The 20,211-nt window shown below is 42.0% G+C and overlaps 1 protein-coding gene across 33 annotated transcripts in view; it reads left to right on the forward strand.

Annotated features, from left to right (window-relative positions):
* Window positions 1–20,211, forward strand: part of Ndae1 (Na[+]-driven anion exchanger 1) — a 680,061-nt gene that overhangs the window by 346,642 nt on the left and 313,208 nt on the right. For all 33 annotated transcript variants that reach the window (XM_071683718.1, XM_071683724.1, XM_071683696.1 and 30 more), the window contains 2 exons: window positions 16,226–16,436; window positions 16,749–16,856. In XM_071683718.1, the coding sequence (XP_071539819.1) occupies window positions 16,226–16,436; window positions 16,749–16,856 (319 nt within the window). The remainder of the gene's footprint in view (window positions 1–16,225; window positions 16,437–16,748; window positions 16,857–20,211) is intronic.

The raw sequence follows: 20,211 nt of genomic DNA on the forward strand, positions 1-20,211 counted from the left end.
GGATAAACCATGGAAAGGTCTGTGGAGCCTGATTGTGAACAGGGAGCTGTGGTTTCAGTGCATTATCTGTGACAGCTATAGAATGGATGTGGGTGGTTGTGTCCTTTCTTTGTCTGTTCCTGGTGGTACCTCACTAATGCAGGAAACGACAAGTATAAAAAGATGTATTTTTATTATATCATACTTAATTGCTGTCTCCTGCATTAGCGAGGTAGCACAAGGAAGCAGGCGAGGAATGGCTCAATCCACCCACATATACATTTTATATGTATTTAATTATTATACTTTGTCGCTGTCTCCCGCTTTAGCGAGGTAGCGCAAGGAAACAGACGAAAGAATGGCCCAACCCACCCACATACACATGTATATACATACACGTCCACACATGCACATACACATATCTATACATCTCAACATATATATATATATATATATTGTGTCTGAAGGTTCTACTTCAAGAGTGATTGTTTTTCCAGTAAGGGTCTTCACATCTTGGTTACATCCACACACATTTAGGCACCCCACTCTGAGCCTTCGAGGAGGATGCTTTACTTGTGGTGCTGACTTCCCTCTTTAAATTTGATCGCCGTTACTGGAAAAACAATCACTCTTGAAGTAGAACCTTCAGACACAATTGAAAATGTGAAGGAAAATAGTGAAATTGGAGAAAAATGTAGCTTAGACATTGAAGCTTATTGATACAGTGGTTAAATTGATGAGAACTGCTATTGACGTTTGTGTAAATAAATTATACATTTCCTTTTTTCCATAGCCAGAGGTTGAACCATTATGTGACATTCTTTTTTTTCATTCATTTCGAGCTAGAAGTTTCAGTTTTCTAAATTGTTTCTTACATTTCTCATATGTATATATATGTATGTGTGTGTGTGTGTTTATGTGCGTATGTATGTGTATGTGTGTGTATGTGTATATGTATATATATATGTATATTATCCCTGGGGATAGGGGTGAAAGAATACTTCCCACGTATTCCTCGCGTGTCGTAGAAAGCGACTAGAGGGGACGGGAGCGGGGGGCCAGAAATCCTCCCCTCCTTGTATTAACTTTCTAAAATGGGAAACAGAAGAAGGAGTCGCGCGGGGAGTGCTCATCCTCCTCGAAGGCTCAGAGTGGGGTGCCTAAATGTGTGTGGATGTAACCAAGATGTGAAAAAAGGAGAGATAGGTAGTATGTTTGAGGAAAGGAACCTGGATGTTTTGGCTCTGAGTGAAACGAAGCTCAAGGGTAAAGGGGAAGAGTGGTTTGGGAATGTCTGGGGAGTAAAGTCAGGGGTTAGTGAGAGGACAAGAGCAAGGGAAGGAGTAGCAATACTCCTGAAACAGGAGTTGTGGGAGTATGTGATAGAGTGTAAGAAAGTAAATTCTCGATTAATATGGGTAAAACTGAAAGTTGATGGAGAGAGGTGGGTGATTATTGGTGCATATGCACCTGGGCATGAGAAGAAAGATCAAGAGAGGCAAGTGTTTTGGGAGCAGCTGAATGAGTGTGTTAGTGGTTTTGATGCACGAGACCGGGTCATAGTGATGGGTGATTTGAATGCAAAGGTGAGTAATGTGGCAGTTGAGGGAATAATTGGTATACATGGGGTGTTCAGTGTTGTAAATGAAAATGGTGAAGAGCTTGTAGATTTATGTGCTGAAAAAGGACTGATGATTGGGAATACCTGGTTTAAAAAGCGAGATATACATAAGTATACTTATGTAAGTAGGAGAGATGGCCAGAGAGTGTTATTGGATTACGTGTTAATTGACAGGCGTGCGAAAGAGAGACTTTTGGATGTTAATGTGCTGAGAGATGCAACTGGAGGGATGTCTGATCATTATCTTGTGGAGGCTAAGGTGAAGATTTGTATGGGTTTTCAGAAAAGAAGAGTGAATGTTGGGGTGAAGAGGGTGGTGAGAGTAAGTGAGCTTGAGAAGGAGACCTGTGTGAGGAAGTACCAGGAGAGACTGAGTACAGAATGGAAAAAGGTGAGAACAATGGAAGTAAGGGGAGTGGGGGAGGAATGGGATGTATTTAGGGAATCAGTGATGGATTGCGCAAAAGATGCTTGTGGCATGAGAAGAGTGGGAGGTGGGTTGATTAGAAAGGGTAGTGAGTGGTGGGATGAAGAAGTAAGAGTATTAGTGAAAGAGAAGAGAGAGGCATTTGGATGATTTTTGCAGGGAAAAAATGCAATTGAGTGGGAGATGTATAAAAGAAAGAGACAGGAGGTCAAGAGAAAGGTGCAAGAGGTGAAAAAAAGGGCAAATGAGAGTTGGGGTGAGAGAGTATCATTAAATTTTTAGTGAGAATAAAAAGATGTTCTGGAAGGAGGTAAATAAAGTGCGTAAGACAAGGGAGCAAATGGGAACTTCGGTGAAGGGCGCAAGTGGGGAGGTGATAACAAGTAGTGGTGATGTGAGAAGGAGATGGAGTGAGTATTTTGAAGGTTTGTTGAATGTGTTTGATGATAGAGTGGCAGATATAGGGTGTTTTGGTCGAGGTGGTGTGCAAAGTGAGAGGGTTAGGGAAAATGATTTGGTAAACAGAGAAGAGGTAGTGAAACCTTTGCGGAAGATGAAAGCCGGCAAGGCAGCAGGTTTGGATGGTATTGCAGTGGAATTTATTAAAAAAGGGGGTGACTGTATTGTTGACTGGTTGGTAAGGTTATTTAATGTATGTATGACTCATGGTGAGGTGCCTGAGGATTGGCGGAATGCGTGCATAGTGCCATTGTACAAAGGCAAAGGGGATAAGAGTGAGTGCTCAAATTACAGAGGTATAAGTTTGTTGAGTATTCCTGGTAAATTATATGGGAGAGTATTGATTGAGAGGGTGAAGGCATGTACAGAGCATCAGATTGGGGAAGAGCGGTGTGGTTTCAGAAGTGGTAGAGGATGTGTGGATCAGGTGTTTGCTTTGAAGAATGTATGTGAGAAATACTTAGAAAAGCAAATGGATTTGTATGTAGCATTTATGGATCTGGAGAAGGCATACGATAGAGTTGATAGAGATGCTCTGTGGAAGGTATTAAGAATGTATGGTGTGGGAGGAAAGTTGTTAGAAGCAGTGAAAAGTTTTTATCGAGGATGTAAGGCATGTGTACGTGTAGGAAGAGAGGAAAGTGATTGGTTCTCAGTGAATGTAGGTTTGCGGCAGGGGTGTGTGATGTCTCCATGGTTGTTTGATTTGTTTATGGATGGGGTTGTTAGGGAGGTGAATGCAAGAGTTTTGGAAAGAGGGGCAAGTATGAAGTCTGTTGGGGATGAGAGAGCTTGGGAAGTGAGTCAGTTGTTGTTCGCTGATGATACAGCGCTGGTGGCTGATTCATGTGAGAAACTGCAGAAGCTGGTGACTGAGTTTGGAAAAGTGTGTGGAAGAAGAAAGTTAAGAGTAAATGTGAATAAGAGCAAGGTTATTAGGTACAGTAGGGTTGAGGGTCAAGTCAATTGGGAGGTGAGTTTGAATGGAGAAAAACTGGAGGAAGTGAAGTGTTTTAGATATCTGGGAGTGGATCTGGCAGCGGATGGAACCATGGAAGCGGAAGTGGATCATAGGGTGGGGGAGGGGGCGAAAATCCTGGGGGCCTTGAAGAATGTGTGGAAGTCGAGAACATTATCTCGGAAAGCAAAAATGGGTATGTTTGAAGAAATAGTGGTTCCAACAATGTTGTATGGTTGCGAGGCGTGGGCTATGGATAGAGTTGTGCACAGGAGGATGGATGTGCTGGAAATGAGATGTTTGAGGACAATGTGTGGTGTGAGGTGGTTTGATCGAGTGAGTAACGTAAGGGTAAGAGAGATGTGTGGAAATAAAAAGAGCGTGGTTGAGAGAGCAGAAGAGGGTGTTTTGAAGTGGTTTGGGCACATGGAGAGGATGAGTGAGGAAAGATTGACCAAGAGGATATATGTGTCGGAGGTGGAGGGAACAAGGAGAAGAGGGAGACCAAATTGGAGGTGGAAGGATGGAGTGAAAAAGATTTTGTGTGATCGGGGCCTTAACATGCAGGAGGGTGAAAGGAGGGCAAGGAATAGAGTGAATTGGAACGATGTGGTATACCGGGGTTGACGTGCTGTCAGTGGATTGAAGCAGGGCATGTGAAGCGTCTGGGGTAAACCATGGAAAGCTGTGTAGGTATGTATATTTGCGTGTGTGGACGTATGTATATACATGTGTATGGGGGGGGGTTGAGCCATTTCTTTCATCTGTTTCCTTGTGCTACCTCGCAAACGCGGGAGACAGCGACAAAGTATAAAAAAAAAAATATATATATATATATATATATATATATATATATATATATATATATATATATATATATATATATATATATATACACACACACAGACATATACATATATACACATATATATAATTCATACTGTCTGCCCTTATTCATTCCTATCGCCACCTCGCCACACATTAGATTACAACCCCCACCCCCCGCATGCATGTGCGCGAGGTAGTGCTAGGAAAAGACAATAAAGGCCACATTCATTCACACATAGTCTCTAGTTGTCATGTATAATGCACCAAAACCATAGCTCCCTTTCCATGTCCAGGCCCCACAAAACTTTCCATGGTTTACCTCAGACACTTCATGTGCCCTGGTTCAATCCATTGACAGCACATTGACCCCGGTATACCACATCATTCCAATTCACTCTATTCCTTGCATGCCTTTCACCCTCCTGCATGTTCAGGCCCCAATCACTCAAAATCTTTTTCACTCCATCTTCCTACCTCCAATTTGGTCTCCCACTTCTCGTTCCCTCCACCTCTTACACATATATCCTCTTTGTCAATCTTTCCTCACTCATTCTCTCCATGTGACCAAACCATTTCAAAACACCCTCTTCTGCTCTCTCAACCACACTCGTTTTATTACCACACATCTCGCTTACCCTTTCATTACTTACTCGATCAAACCACCTCACACCACATATTGTCCTCAAACATCTCATTTCCAGCACATCCACCCTTCTCTGCACACCTCTATCTATAGCCCATGCCTTACAGCCATATAACATTGTTGGAACCACTATTCCTTCAAACATACTCATTTTTGCTTTCCAAGATAACATTCTTGACTTCCACACATTCTTCAACGCTCCCAGAACTTTCGCCCCCTCCCCCACCCTATGTTTCACTTCCACCTCCTAGGTTCCATCTGCTGCCAAATCCTTTCCCAGATATCTAAAACACTTCACTTCCTCCAGTTTTTTTCCATTCAAACTTACTGACCAATTAACTTGTCCCTCAACCTCACTGTACCTAATAACCTTGCCATTTTTCACATTTACTCTCAGCTTTCTTCTTTCACACACTTTACCAAACGCAGTCACCAGCTTCTGCAGCTTCTCACCCGAATCAGCCACCAGCGCTGTATCATCAGAGAACAACAACTGACTCACTTCCCAAGCTCTCTCATCCACAACAGAAGGCATACTTGCACCTCTTTCTCAAACACTTGCATTCAACTCCCTAAGAACCCCATCCATATATACATTGAACAACCATGGAGACATCACACACCCCTGCAGCAAAGCAACATTCACTGAGAACCAATCACTTTCCTCTCTTCCTACTCGTACACGTGCCTTACATCCTCAATAAAAACTTTTCACTACTTCTAACAACTTGCCTCCCACGCCATATATTCTTAATACCTTCCACATATATATATATATATATATATATATATATATATATATATTTTTTTTTTTTTTTTTCATACTATTCGCCATTTCCCGCGATAGCGAGGTAGCGTTAAGAACAGAGGACTGGGCCTTTGAGGGAATATCCTCACCTGGCCCCCTTCTCTGTTCCTTCTTTTGGAAAAAAAAAAAAAAAAAAAAAAAAAAAACGAGAGGGGAGGATTTCCAGCCCCCCGCTCCCTTCCCTTTTAGTCGCCTTCTACGACACGCAGGGAATACGTGGGAAGTATTCTTTCTCTCCTATCCCCAGGGATAGGGGAGAAAGACAGCAACAAAGCAAAATATATATATATATATATATATATATATATATATATATATATATATATATATATATATATATATATGATCTGAGCGGTCCAGTACCAGATCATATATATATATATATATATATATATATATATATATATATATATATATATTTTGCTTTGTTGCTGTCTCCCACATTTGCGAGATAGCGCAAGGAAACAGAAGAAAGAAATGGCCCAACCCACCCCCATACACATGTATATACACACACGTCCACACACGCAAATATACATACCTATACATCTCAATGTACACATATATATACACACACAGACACATACATATATACCCATGCACACAATTCACACTGTCTGCCTTTATTCATTCCCATCGCCACCTCGCTACACATGGAATACCATCCCCCTCCCCCCTCATGTGTGCGAGGTAGCGCTAGGAAAAGATAACAAAGGCCCCATTCGTTCACACTCAGTCTCTAGCTGTCATGCAATAATGCCCGAAACCACAGCTCCCTTTCCACATCCAGGCCCCACACAACTTTCCATGGTTTACCCCAGACGCTTCACATGCCCTGATTCAATCCACTGACAGCACGTCAACCCCGGTATACCTCATCGATCCAATTCACTCTATTCTTTGCCCGACTTCCACCCTCCTGTATGTTCAGGCCCCGATCACTCAAAATCTTTTTCACTCCATCTTTCCACCTCCAATTTGGTCTCCCACTTCTCCTCGTTCCCTCCACCTCCGACACATATATCCTCTTGGTCAATCTTTCCTCACTCATTCTCTCCATGTGCCCAAACCATTTCAAAACACCCTCTTCTGCTCTCTCAACCACGCTCTTTTTATTTCCACACATCTCTCTTACCCTTACATTACTTACTCGATCAAACCACCTCACACCACACATTGTCCTCAAACATCTCATTTCCAGCACATCCACCCTCCTGCACACAACTCTATCCATAGCCCACGCCTCGCAACCATACAACATTGTTGGAACCACTATTCCTTCAAACATACCCATTTTTGCTTTCCCAGATAATGTTCTCGACTTCCACACATTCTTCAATGCTCCCAGGATTTTCGCCCCTCCCCACCCTATGATTCACGTCTGCTTCCATGGTTCCATCCGCTGCCAGATCCACTCCCAGATATCTAAAACACTTCACTTCCTCCAGTTTTTCTCCATTCAAACTTACCTTCCAATTGACTTGACCCTCAACCCTACTGTACCTAATAACCTTGCTCTTATTCACATTTACTCTTAACTTTCTTCTTTCACACACTTTACCAATCTCAGTCACCAGCTTCTGCAGTTTCTCACATGAATCAGCCACCAGTGATGTATCATCAGCGAACAACAACTGACTCACTTCCCAAGCTCTCTCATCCACAACAGACTTCATACTTGCCCCTCTTTCCAAAACTCTTGCATTCACCTCCCTAACAACCCCATCCATAAACAAATTAAACAACCATGGAGACATCACACACCCCTGCCACAAACCTACATTCACTGAGAACCAATCACTTTCCTCTCTTCCTACACGTACACATGTCTTACATCCTTGATAAAAACTTTTCTTTGCTTGTAGCAACTTGTCTACCACACCATATATTATTAATACCTTCCACAGAGCATCTTTATGAACTCTATCATATGCCTTCTCCAGATCCATAAATGCTACATACAAATTCATTAGCTTTTCTAATTATTTCTCACATACATTCTTCAAAGCAAACACCTGATCCACACATCCTCTACCACTTCTGAAACCACACTGCTCTTCCCCAATCTGATGCTCTGTACATGCCTTCACCCTCTCAATCAGTACCCTCCCATATAATTTACCAGAAATACTCAACAAACTTATACCTCTGTAATTTGAGCACTCACTCTTATCCCTTTTGCCTTTGTACAATGGCACTATGCTAGCATTCCGCCAATCCTCAGGCACCTCACCATGAGTCATATATACATAAAATAACCTTACCAACCAGTCAACAATACAGTCACCCCCTTTTTTAATAAATTCCACTGCAATACCATCCAAACCCAGTGCCTTGCTGGCTTTCATCTTCCGCAAAGCTTTTACTACCTCTTCTCTGTTTATCAAATCATTTTCCCTAACCCTCTCACTTTGCACACCACCTCGACCAAAACACCCTATATCTGCCACTATATCATCATACACATTCAACAAACCTTCAAAATACTCACTCCATCTCCTTCTCACATCACCACTACTTGTTATCACCTCCCCATTAGCCCCCTTCACTGAAGTTCCCATTTGCTCCCTTGTCTTACGCACTTTATTTACCTCCGTCTAAAACATCTTTTTATTCTCCCTAAAATTTAATGATACTCTCTCACCCCAACTTTCATTTGCCCTCTTTTTCACCTCTTGCACCTTGTCTTGACCTCCTGCCTCTTTCTTTTATACATCTCCCACTCATTTGCATTATTTCCCTGCAAAAGTCGTCCAAATGCCTCTCCCTTCTCTTTCACTAATAATCTTACTTCTTCATCCCACCACTCACAACCCTTTCTAATCAACCCACCTCCCACGCTTCTCATGCCACAAGCATCTTTTGCACAAGCCATCACTGCTTCCCTAAATACATCCCATCCCTCCCCCACTCCCCTTACATCCTTTGTTCTCACATTTTTCCATTCTGTAATCAGTCTCTCCTGCTACTTCCTCACACAAGTCTCCTTCCCAAGCTCACTCACTCTCACCACTCTCTTCACCCCAACATTCTCTCTTCTTTTCTGAAAACCCCTGCTAATCTTCACCCTCACCTCCACAAGATAATGATCAGACATCCCTCTAGTTGCACCTCTCAGCACATTAACATCCAAAAGTCTCTCTTTCGTGCGCCTATCAATTAACAAGTAATCCAATAATGCTCTCTGGCCATCTCTCCTACTTACATACGTATACTTATGTATATCTCTCTTTTTAAACCAGGTATTCCCAATCACCAGTCCTTTTTCAGCACATAAATCTACAAGCTCTTCACCATTTACATTTACAACACTGAACACCCCATGTATACCAATTATTCCCTCAACTGCCACATTACTCACCTTTGCATTCAAATCACCCATCGCTATAACCCGGTCTTGTGCATCAAAACCACTAACACACTCATTCAACTGCTCCCAAAACACTTGCCTCTCATGATCTTTCTTCTCATGCCCAGGTGCATATGCACCAATAATCACCCATCTCTCTCCATCAACTTTCAGTTTTACCCATATCAATCTAGAATTTACTTTCTTACACTCTATCACATACTCCCATAACTCCTGTTTCAGGAGTAGTGCTACTCCTTCCCTTGCTCTTGTCCTCTCACTAACCCCTGACTTTATTCCCAAGACATTCCCAAACCACTCTTCCCCTTTACCCTTGAGCTTTGTTTCACTCAGAGCCAAAACATCCAGTTTCCTTTCCTCAAATATACTACCTATCTCTCCTTTTTTCTCATCTTGGTTACATCGACACACATTTAGACACCCCAATCTGAGCCTTCGAGGAGGATGAGCACTCCCAGCATGACTCCTTCTTCTGATTCCCCTTTTAGAAAGTTAAAATACAAGGAGCGGAGGGTTTCTGGCCCCCCGCTCCCATCCCTTTTAGTCGCCTTCTACGACACGTGAGGAATGCGTGGGAAGTATTCTTTCTCCTCTATCCCCAGGGATATATATATATATATATATATATATATATATATATATATATATATATATATATATATATATATATATATATTTTTTTTTTTTTCATACTATTCGCCATTTCCCGCGATAGCGAGGTAGCGCTAAGAACAGAGGACTGGGCCTTTGAGGGAATATCCTCACCTGGCCCTCTTCTCTGTTCCTTCTTTTGGAAATAAATAAAAAAAAAAAAAAAAAAAAAAAAAAACGAGAGGGGAGGATTTCCAGCCCCCCGCTCCCTTCCCTTTTAGTCGCCTTCTACGACACGCAGGGAATACGTGGGAAGTATTCTTTCTCCCCTATCCCCAGGGAAATATATATATATATATATATATATATATATATATATATATATATATATATATATATATATTTATTTATTTCCGAGATAATGTTCTCGACTTCCACACATTCTTCAAGGCTCCCAGAATTTTCTCCCCCTCCCCCACCCTATGATCCACTTCCGCTTCCATGGTTCCATCCGCTGCCAGATCCACTCCCAGATATCTAAAACACTTCACTTCCTCCAGTTTTTCTCCATTCAAACTCACCTCCCAATTGAATTGACCCTCAACCCTACTGTACCTAATAACCTTGCTCTTATTCACATTTACTCTTAACTTTCTTCTTTCACACACTTTACCAAACTCAGTCACCAGCTTCTGCAGTTTCTCACATGAATCAGCCACCAGCGCTGTATCATCAGAGAACAACAACTGACTCACTTCCCAAGCTCTCTCATCCCCAACAGACTTCATACTTGCCCCTCTTTCCAAAACTCTTGCATTCACCTCCCTAACAACCCCATCCATAAACAAATTAAACAACCATGGAGACATCACACACCCCTGCCGCAAACCTACATTCACTGAGAACCAATCACTTTCCTCTCTTCCTACACGTACACATGCCTTACATCCTCGATAAAAACTTTTCACTGCTTCTAACAACTTGCCTCCCACACCATATATTCTTAATACCTTCCACAGAGCATCTCTATCAACTCTATCATATGCCTTTTCCAGATCTATAAATGCTACATACAAATCCATTATCTCGGAAAGCAAAAATGGGTATGTTTGAAGGAATAGTGGTTCCAACAATGTTGTATGGTTGCGAGGCATGGACTATGGATAGAGTTGTGCGCAGGAGGATGGATGTGCTGGAAATGAGGTGTTTGAGGACAATGTGTGGTGTGAGGTGGTTTGATCGAGTAAGTTACGTAAGGGTAAGAGAGATGTGTGGAAATAAAAAGAGCGTGGTTGAGAGAGCAGAAGAGGGTGTTTTGAAATGGTTTGGTCACATGGAGAGAATGAGTGAGGAAAGATTGACCAAGAGGATATATGTGTCGGAGGTGGAGGGAACGAGGAGAAGAGGGAGACCAAATTGGAGGTGGAAAGATGGAGTGAAAAAGATTTTGTGTGATCGGGGCCTGAACATGCAGGAGGGTGAAAGGAGGGTAAAGAATAGAGTGAATTGGAGCGATGTGGTATACCGGGGTTGACGTGCTGTCAGTGGATTGAATCAAGGCATGTGTATGGGGGTGGGTTGGGCCATTTCTTTCGTCTGTTTCCTTGCGCTACCTCGCAAACGCGGGAGACAGCGACAAAGCAAAAAAAAAAAAAATATATTTATTTATTTATTTATTTATTTATTCTTTTATATTGCCTTGTTGCTGTCTCCTGCATTAGCAAGGTAGTGCAAACAGATGAAAGAATGGCCCAACCCACCCACATACACATGCAAATATACATATCTATACATCTCAATGTATACATATATATACACACACAGACATATGCATATATATATACATGCACATAATTCATACTGTCTTCCTTTATTCATTACCATCGCCACCCCGCCACACATGAAAATAACCACCCCCTCCCCCCAGATGTGCGCGAGGTAGCGCTAGGAAAAGACAACAAAGACCACTTTCATTCACATTCAGTCTCTAGCTGCCATGTAATAATGTACCAAAACCACAGCTCCCTTTCCACATCCAGGCCCCACAGAACTTTCCATGGTTTACCCCAGACGCTTCACATACCCTGGTTCAATCCAATGACAGCACAACGACCCCGGTATACCACATCGTTCCAATTCCCTTTATTCCTTGCACGCCTTTCACCCTCCTGCATATTCAGGCCCCGATCACACAAAATCTTTTTCACTCCATCTTTCCACCTCCAATTGGGTCTCCCGCTTCTCATTCAATCCACCTCTGACACATATATCCTCTTTGTCAATCTTTCCTCAATCATTCTCTCCATGTTACCAAACCATTTCAACACACCCTCTTCAGCTCTCTCAACCACACTCTTTTTATTACCGCACATCTCTCTTACCCTATTATTACTTACTCAATCAAACCACCTCGCACCACATATTGTCCTCAAACATCTCATTTTCAGCACATCCACCCTCCTGTGCACAACTCTATCCATAGCCCACGCCTCGCAACCATATAACATTGTTGGAAGCACTATTCCTTCAAACATACCCATTTTTGCTTTCCGAGATAATGTTCTCGACTTCCACACATTCTTCAAGGCTCCCAGAATTTTCGCCCCCTCCCCCACCCTATGATTCACTTCCACTTCCATGGTTTCATCTGCTGCCAAATCCACTCCCAGATATCTAAAACACTTCACTTCCTCCAGTTTTTCTCCATTCAAACTTACCTCCCAATTGACTTGTCCCTCAACCCTACTGTACCTAATAACCTTGCTCTTATTCACATTTACTCTCAGCTTTCTTCTTTCACAAACTTTACCAAACTCAGTCACCAGCGTCTGCAGTTTCTCGCACGAATCAGCCACCAGCTCTGTATCATCAGCGAACAACAACTGATTCACTTTCCAAGCTCTCTCATCCACAACAGACTGCATACTTGCCCCTCTTTCCAAAACTCTTGCATTCACCTCCCTAACAACCCCATCCATAAACAAATTAAACAACCATGGAGACACCACACACCCCGGCTGCAAACCAACATTCACTGAGAACCAGTCACTTTCCTCTCTTCCTACATGTACACTGCCTTACATCCTCGATAAAAACTTTTCACTGCTTGTAGCAACTTGCCTACCACACCATATATTCTTAATACCTTCCACAGAGCATCTTTATCAACTCTATCTCATGCCTTCTCCAGATCCATAAATGCTACATACAAATCCATTTGCTTTTCTAAGTATTTCTCACATACATTCTTCAAAGCAAACACCTGATCCACACATTCTCCACCACTTCTGAAACCACACTGCTCTTCCTCAATCTGATGCTCTGTACATGCCTTCACCCTCTCAATCAATATCCTCCCATATGATTTCCCAGTAATACTCATCAAACTTTTACCTCTTTGATTTGAGCACTCACCTTTATCCCCTTTGTCTTTGTACAATGGCACTATGCATCCATTCTGCCAATCCTCAGGCACCTCACCATGAGTCATATATACATTGAATATCCTTACCAACCAGTCAACAACACAGTTACCCCCTTTTTTGATAAATTCCACTGCAATACCATCCAAACCCGCTGCCTTGGCGGATTTCATCTTCTGCAAAGTTTTTACTACCTCTTCTATGTTTACCAGATCATTCTCCCTAACCCTCTCTCTTCACACACCACCTTGACCAAAACACCCTATATATGCCACTGTATCATCTAACACATTCAGCAAAACTTCAAAATAGTCACTCCATCTCATTCTCACATCACCACTTCTTGTCATCACCTCCCCATTAGCCCCCTTCACCGAAGTTCCCATTTGTTCTCTTGTCTTACACACTTTATTTACCTCCTTCCAAAACATCTTTTTATTCTCCCTGAAATTCAATGATACTCTCTCACCCCAACTCTCATTTACCCTCTTTTTCACCTCTTGCACCTTTCTCTTGACCTCCTGCCTCTTTCTTCTATACATCGCCCAGTCATATGCACTATTTCCCTGCAAAAATCATCCAAATGCCTCTCTCTTTTCCTTCATTAATAATCTTACTTCTACATCCCCTCACTCACTCCCCTTTCTAATCTTCCCACCTCCCACGCTTCTCATGCCACAATCATCTTTTGCGCAAGGCATCACTGCTTCCCTAAATACATCCCATTCCTCCCCCCACTCCCCTTATGTCCTTTGCTTTCACCTTTTTCCATTCTGTACTCAGTCTCTCCTGGTACTTCCTCACACAAGTCTCCTTCCCAAGCTCACTTACTCTCACCACTCTCTTCACCCCAACATTCTCTCTTCCTTTCTGAAAACCTCTACAAATCTTCACCTTCGCCTCCACAAGATAATGATCAGACATCCCTCCAGCTACACCTCTCAGCACATTAATATCCAAAAGTCTCTCTTTCATGTGCCTATCAATTAACACATAATCCAGTAATGCCCTCTGGCCATATCTCCTACTTACATATATATATTTATGTATATCTCTCTTTTTAAACCAGTTATTCCCAATTATCAGTCATTTTTCAGCACACAAATCTACAAGGTCTTCACCATTTCCATTTACAACACTTAACACCCCATGTCCACCAATTATTCCCTCAACTGCCACATTACTCACATTTGCATTCCAATCACCCATCACTATAACCCAGTCTCGTGCATCAAAACTACTAACACACTCACTCAGCTGCTCCCAAAACACTTGCCTCTCCTGATCTTTCTTCTCATGCCCAGGTGCATATGCATCAATAATCACCCATCTCTCTCCATCCACTTTCAGTTTTACCCATATCAATCTAGAGTTTACTTTCTTACACTCTATCATATACTCCCACCACTCCTGTTTCAGTAGTGCTTCTCCTTCCCGTGCTCTTGTCCTCTCACCAACCCCTGACTTTACTCCCAAAACATTCCCAAAGCACTCTTCCCCTTTACCCTTGAGCTTTGTTTCACTCAGAGCCAAAATATCCAGGTTCCTTTCCTGAAACATACTACAAACCCCAATCTGATGCTCTGTACATGTTTTTACCTTCTCAATCAGTACCCTCCCATATCATTTCCCAGTAATACTCAACAAACTTATACCTCTGTAATTTGAGAACTCACCTTTATCCTCTTTGCCTCTGTACAATGACCCTGTGCATGCATTCTGCCAATCCTAAGGCACCTCACCATGAACCATACATACACTGAATATCCTTACCAATTAGTCAACAACATAGTCATCCCCTTTTTTACTAAATCCCACTGCAATGCCATCCAAGTCCGCCGCCTTGCTGGCTTTCATCTTCCGCAAAGCTTTAATTACCTCTTCTCAGATTACCAAAACATTCTCCTTGACCCTCTCACTTCACACACCACCTCAACCAAAACGCCCTATATCTGCCACTCTATCATCAAACACATTCAACAAACCTTCAAAATATTCACTCCATCTCCTTCTCACTTCACCACTACTTGTTATTACCTCCCCATTAGCCCCCTTCACCAATGTTTCCATTTGTTCTCTTGTCTTATGCACTTTATTTTCCTCCTTCCATAACATCTTTTTATTCCCCCTAAAATTTAATACTCTCTCACCCCAACTCTCATTTGCCCTCTTTTTCACCTCTTGCACCTTTCTCTTGACCTCCTGCCTCTTTCTTTTATACATCTCCCAGTCATTCGCACTACTTCCTTGTAAAAACCATCCAAACGCCTCTCTCTTCTCTTTCACTAACAATCTTACTTCATACCACCAATCACTACCCTCTGTAATCTGCCCACGTCCCACTTTCCTCATGCCACAAACATCTTTTGCACATGCTGTCTGTCCTAGCTTAAACCAAGTATGTATATTATCAACCAACCTTCATGGGAGGATGAACAGGTGGGTTGACAGAGAACTGACAGATGCAACCAGGATTCATACTTGTGTACTTGATCCCAGGTGACCTGTGAATGCATCAAAGTCAGCAACTCTAACCACTACAACATGGAGATATGGGGCTCACTTCCTTACACACTTTTGCCCATCCTCAACAACTTCAGCAACATCGCTAGCCCTTCCATAGTTCTTACTCTTATACTAACTCCTAACTTTACCCCTGAGACATTTCCAAAACATCCTTCCTCTTCCCCTTTAGCTTTGTTTCAGTCATAACTAGAACATCCAGGTTCCTGTTCTCAAACATACTACTTATGTCTCCTTTCTTCTCCTGTTGGTTAATTGTAAACAGTGAGCATTTCTTGCTTGGCTTCCTGTCCACTAACTTTTAGAAATTAAATGTAAGGGGATGGGGGGGGTTCTAGACCCCCACCCCTTTCCTCTTCATTCTCCTTCTACAAATTGCAGGGAATGTGGGGAAGTCTTTTTTCTCCCCTATCCTCAGAGATACTCAGGAAACTCATACCTCTAGAATTCAAAGATCCAATTTTGTTGCTCATGCTTTTTTGAAAAATGTTTATGTTTAGGTGAAAATTGGATTGCTAGCTGAGATATTGGGATAATGTCATGTACATGTATTTTTCATATATCATTAAAAGATTTTTGTTCTTTTAATTTTTCAGAGAAAATCGTGTTACTCATATAGCTATCTTTACCTTCATCGGGTTGTCTGTAGTAATGACACCTATCCTCCGGAAGATTCCTATGCCTGTGTTATTTGGTGTTTTCCTCTATATGGGTATTGCAGCTCTTAAAGGCATCCAGTTCTTCGATCGTATCCTCATCATGTTTATGCCTGTCAAGTATCAACCTGATTACACTTTTTTGAGACAGGTATGAATTCTGACATCTACTGGAATGTTGTACAATGTACATTTTGTTTGAGATACATGCTATACATGACAGTTGAAGCAGTGAAGTATATATTTTGGTTGAGATAGATACTATGTATGACTTTTATTAACATAATGATTGACTTTTGCATTTGAAAGTTTTTATAGTTGGTATTAGATTTAATTGTATATCATGCTTGTATTTTTTATATTATTAAGTGAAAACATTCATTTTATATTTACTGAACCAGGTGTGGGAATTATCCTGTTAATTGCCACTGAGAGTTAAATGAATTATGCATTTTTCTTTCAGATCCCACTGAAGAAGGTCCATCTGTTCACTGCAATTCAGCTCACTTGCTTGGTCGTGCTCTGGGTCATCAAGTCCTTTAAGCAGACCTCTATCCTCTTCCCACTTATGGTTAGTCCAAGTTTTTATCAATGTATTCTTATCATTATCATTTTTCTTCACATTTGTTTGTCATCTCCAGTGTTAGCAATAGTGCCATGAATAGATGAAGAAATCCACATTCACCTACTTCCCTTCTCTAACTATCATGTGAATTGCACTGAAATCACAGTTTTATCTACAACCAGACTCCACAAACTTTTCTCTGGTTTCCCCCAGTTACTTCATGTTATTATTGTTATTACACTAATGTTGCAATATAGTGTGAGAGAGATACTAAAAATGTTTATGCAGTATTAGATTGCTTCATATTGTGACATCAGTTTCCATGTAAATGGGGAGTTAGGGACCATAGGCCATAAAAGACGTGATATATACTCAGTATGTTATATAGATAATAGAAATAATGTACAAAGTAGCACTCAGAACCTACTTCAGTGATGAAAAAAAATAAGAGATCATAAAGAAAATGATATACAGGTATCAGCCAATTTGTCGCATCCACATATCTTTAGGATCTAGGGGTAGGTTAGGTAAGGTATTGCTGTTTATCTGTTAGTAAAAAGCTACTGAGGAGAGCTATCTAGAAAAATACCTGTAGAGTGTACATAAAATACAATTTACTGTATCATTCAATAAGAAAAAAAAATCCTTCGTTTACCCCGCTATTAGATATCTGAGGAACAAGTATCTTTGCTTCCCCCACCATTGCCTGAGATACAAGGCTTGTCTACCCACCACACCTGTAGATATCTGAGGATCGAAGCTTGTCCACCTACTCCACTAGTATCTGAGTAACAAAGCTCCTCACCTCCCCCTCCGGTACCTGAGAAACAAGGCTCCTCACCTCCCCCACCAGTACCTGAGGAACAAGGCTCCTCACCTCCCCCACCAGTACCTGAGGAACAAGGCTCCTCACCTCCCCCACCAGTACCTGAGGAACAAGGCTCAACTCCCCCACCTGTACTTGAGGAACATGTCTTCTCACCTCCCCCACCAGTACCTGAGGAACATGTCTTCTTGCTTTCACCACCAGTACCTTGGGAACATGTCTTCTTGCTTCCACCACCAGTACCTGGGGTACATGTCTTTTCAATTCCCCCCATCAGTACCTGAGGAACGTGTCTTTTCACCTCCCCCACCAGTACCTAAGGCACATGTCTTCTTACCTCCCCCACTAGTACCTGAGGAACGTGTCTTTTCACCTCCCCTACCACTACCCGAGGAACATGTCTTCTCGCCTCCCCCACCAGTCCTTGAGGAACATGTCTTCTCACCTCCCCCACCAGTCCTTGAAGAAAATGTCTTCTTGCCTCCCCAACCAGCCCTTGAGGAAAATGTCCTCTGGCCTCCCCCACCAGTCCTTGAGGAACATGTCTTCTCGCTTCCCCCACCAGCCTTTGAGGAACATGTCTTCTTCCCTCCCCCACCAGCCCTTGAGGAACATGTCTTCTCGCCTCCCCCACCAGTACCTTAGGAGCAAGGCTCCTTCCCCTCTCTCTTTATGGTGAGGATGCTACTTTTATTAATGCCAAAACAGCAAACAACTGTTGAAGTGCTAGACTCACACTTAGGTTAACATACTATAGTGAACAGGCTCACTTGTTGGAGTACTCACTGGATGCTTAGGCATAATGGTGACTGATCCAAGTGGGCAGAAGTGTACAAATATCCATTTTGCAAATGATGCCTCCTTACTCTTTGAACAGTAACAGATAACTAAAACATTGAGCAACTTGTCATATCCAGCATCATTAACCTATGACACACACCCAGCTGGGCTTTCGTTATATCGTGACAGTTCATGTTATAAAGGAAAAAATTTAAGTAATTTACTTGCCTTTGCTTTATCAAGATCATTATAATTACACTGTTTTGCAACACAAGAGTATTATTATTGTTATTATTATTATTGAAGAATGTATGTGAGAAATACTTAGAAAAACAAATGGATTTGTATGTAGCATTTATGGATCTGGAGAAGGCATATGATAGAGTTGATAGAGATGCTCTGTGGAAGGTTTTAAGAATATATGGTGTGGGAGGCAAGTTGTTAGAAGCAGTGAAAAGTTTTTATCGAGGATGTAAGGCATGTATACGTGTAGGAAGAGAGGAAAGTGATTGGTTCTCAGTGAATGTAGGTTTGCGGCAGGGGTGTGTGATGTCTCCATGTGATATGGTTGCGAGGCGTGGGCTATGGATAGAGTTGTGCGCAGGAGGGCGGATGTGCTGCAAATGAGATGTTTGAGGACAATATGTGGTGTGAGGTGGTTTGATCGAGTAAGTAATGAAAGGGTAAGAGAGATGTGTGGAAATGAAAAGAGTGTGGTTGAGAGAGCAGAAGAGGGTGTTTTGAAATGCTTTGGTCACATGGAAAGAATGAGTAAGGAAAGATTGACAAAGAGGATATATGTGTCGGAGGTGGAGGGAACGAGGAGAGTGGGAGACCAAATTGGAAGTGGAAAGATGGAGCGAAAAAGATTTTGAGTGATTGGGGCCTGAACATGCAGGAGGGTGAAAGGCGTGCAAGGAATAGAGTTAATTGGAACGATGTGGTATACCAGGGTCGACGTGCTGTCAATGGATTGAACCAGGGCATGTGAAGCGTCTGGGGTAAACCATGGAAAGTTCTGTGGGGCCTGGATGTGGAAAGGGAGCAGTGGTTTCGGTGCATTATTACATGACAGCTAGAGACTGAGTGTGAACGAATGGGGCCTTTGTTGTCATTTCCTAGCGCTACCTCGCACACATGAGGGGGGAGGGGGTTGTTATTCCATGTGTGGCGAGGTGGCGATGGGAATAAGTAAAGGCAGACAGTATGAATTATGTACATATGTATATATGTATATGTCTGTGTGTGTGTATATGTATGTGTACATTGAGATGTATAGGTATGTTTATTTGCATATGTGGACGTGTATGTATATACATGTGTATGTGGGTGGGTTGGGCCATTCTTTCGTCTGTTTCCTTGCGCTACCTCACTAACGCGGGAGACAGCGACAAAGCAAAATAATATATGATATATATAATATATATATATATATATATATATATATATATATATATATATATATATATATATATATATATATATATATATGTATGGTTGCGAGGCGTGGGCTATGGATAGAGTTGTGCGCAGGAGGATGGATGTGCTGGAAATGAGATGTTTGAGGACAATGTGTGGTGTGAGGTGGTTTGATCGAGTGAGTAACGTAAGGGTAAGAGAGATGTGTGGAAATAAAAAGAGTGTGGTTGAGAGAGCAGAAGAGGGTGTTTTGAAGTGGTTTGGGCACATGGAGAGGATGAGTGAGGAAAGATTGACCAAGAGGATATATGTGTCGGAGGTGGAGGGAACAAGGAG

The sequence above is a fragment of the Panulirus ornatus genome, chromosome 37, assembly GCF_036320965.1.
Source record: "Panulirus ornatus isolate Po-2019 chromosome 37, ASM3632096v1, whole genome shotgun sequence".
Taxonomy (NCBI): Eukaryota; Metazoa; Arthropoda; class Malacostraca; order Decapoda; family Palinuridae; genus Panulirus; species Panulirus ornatus.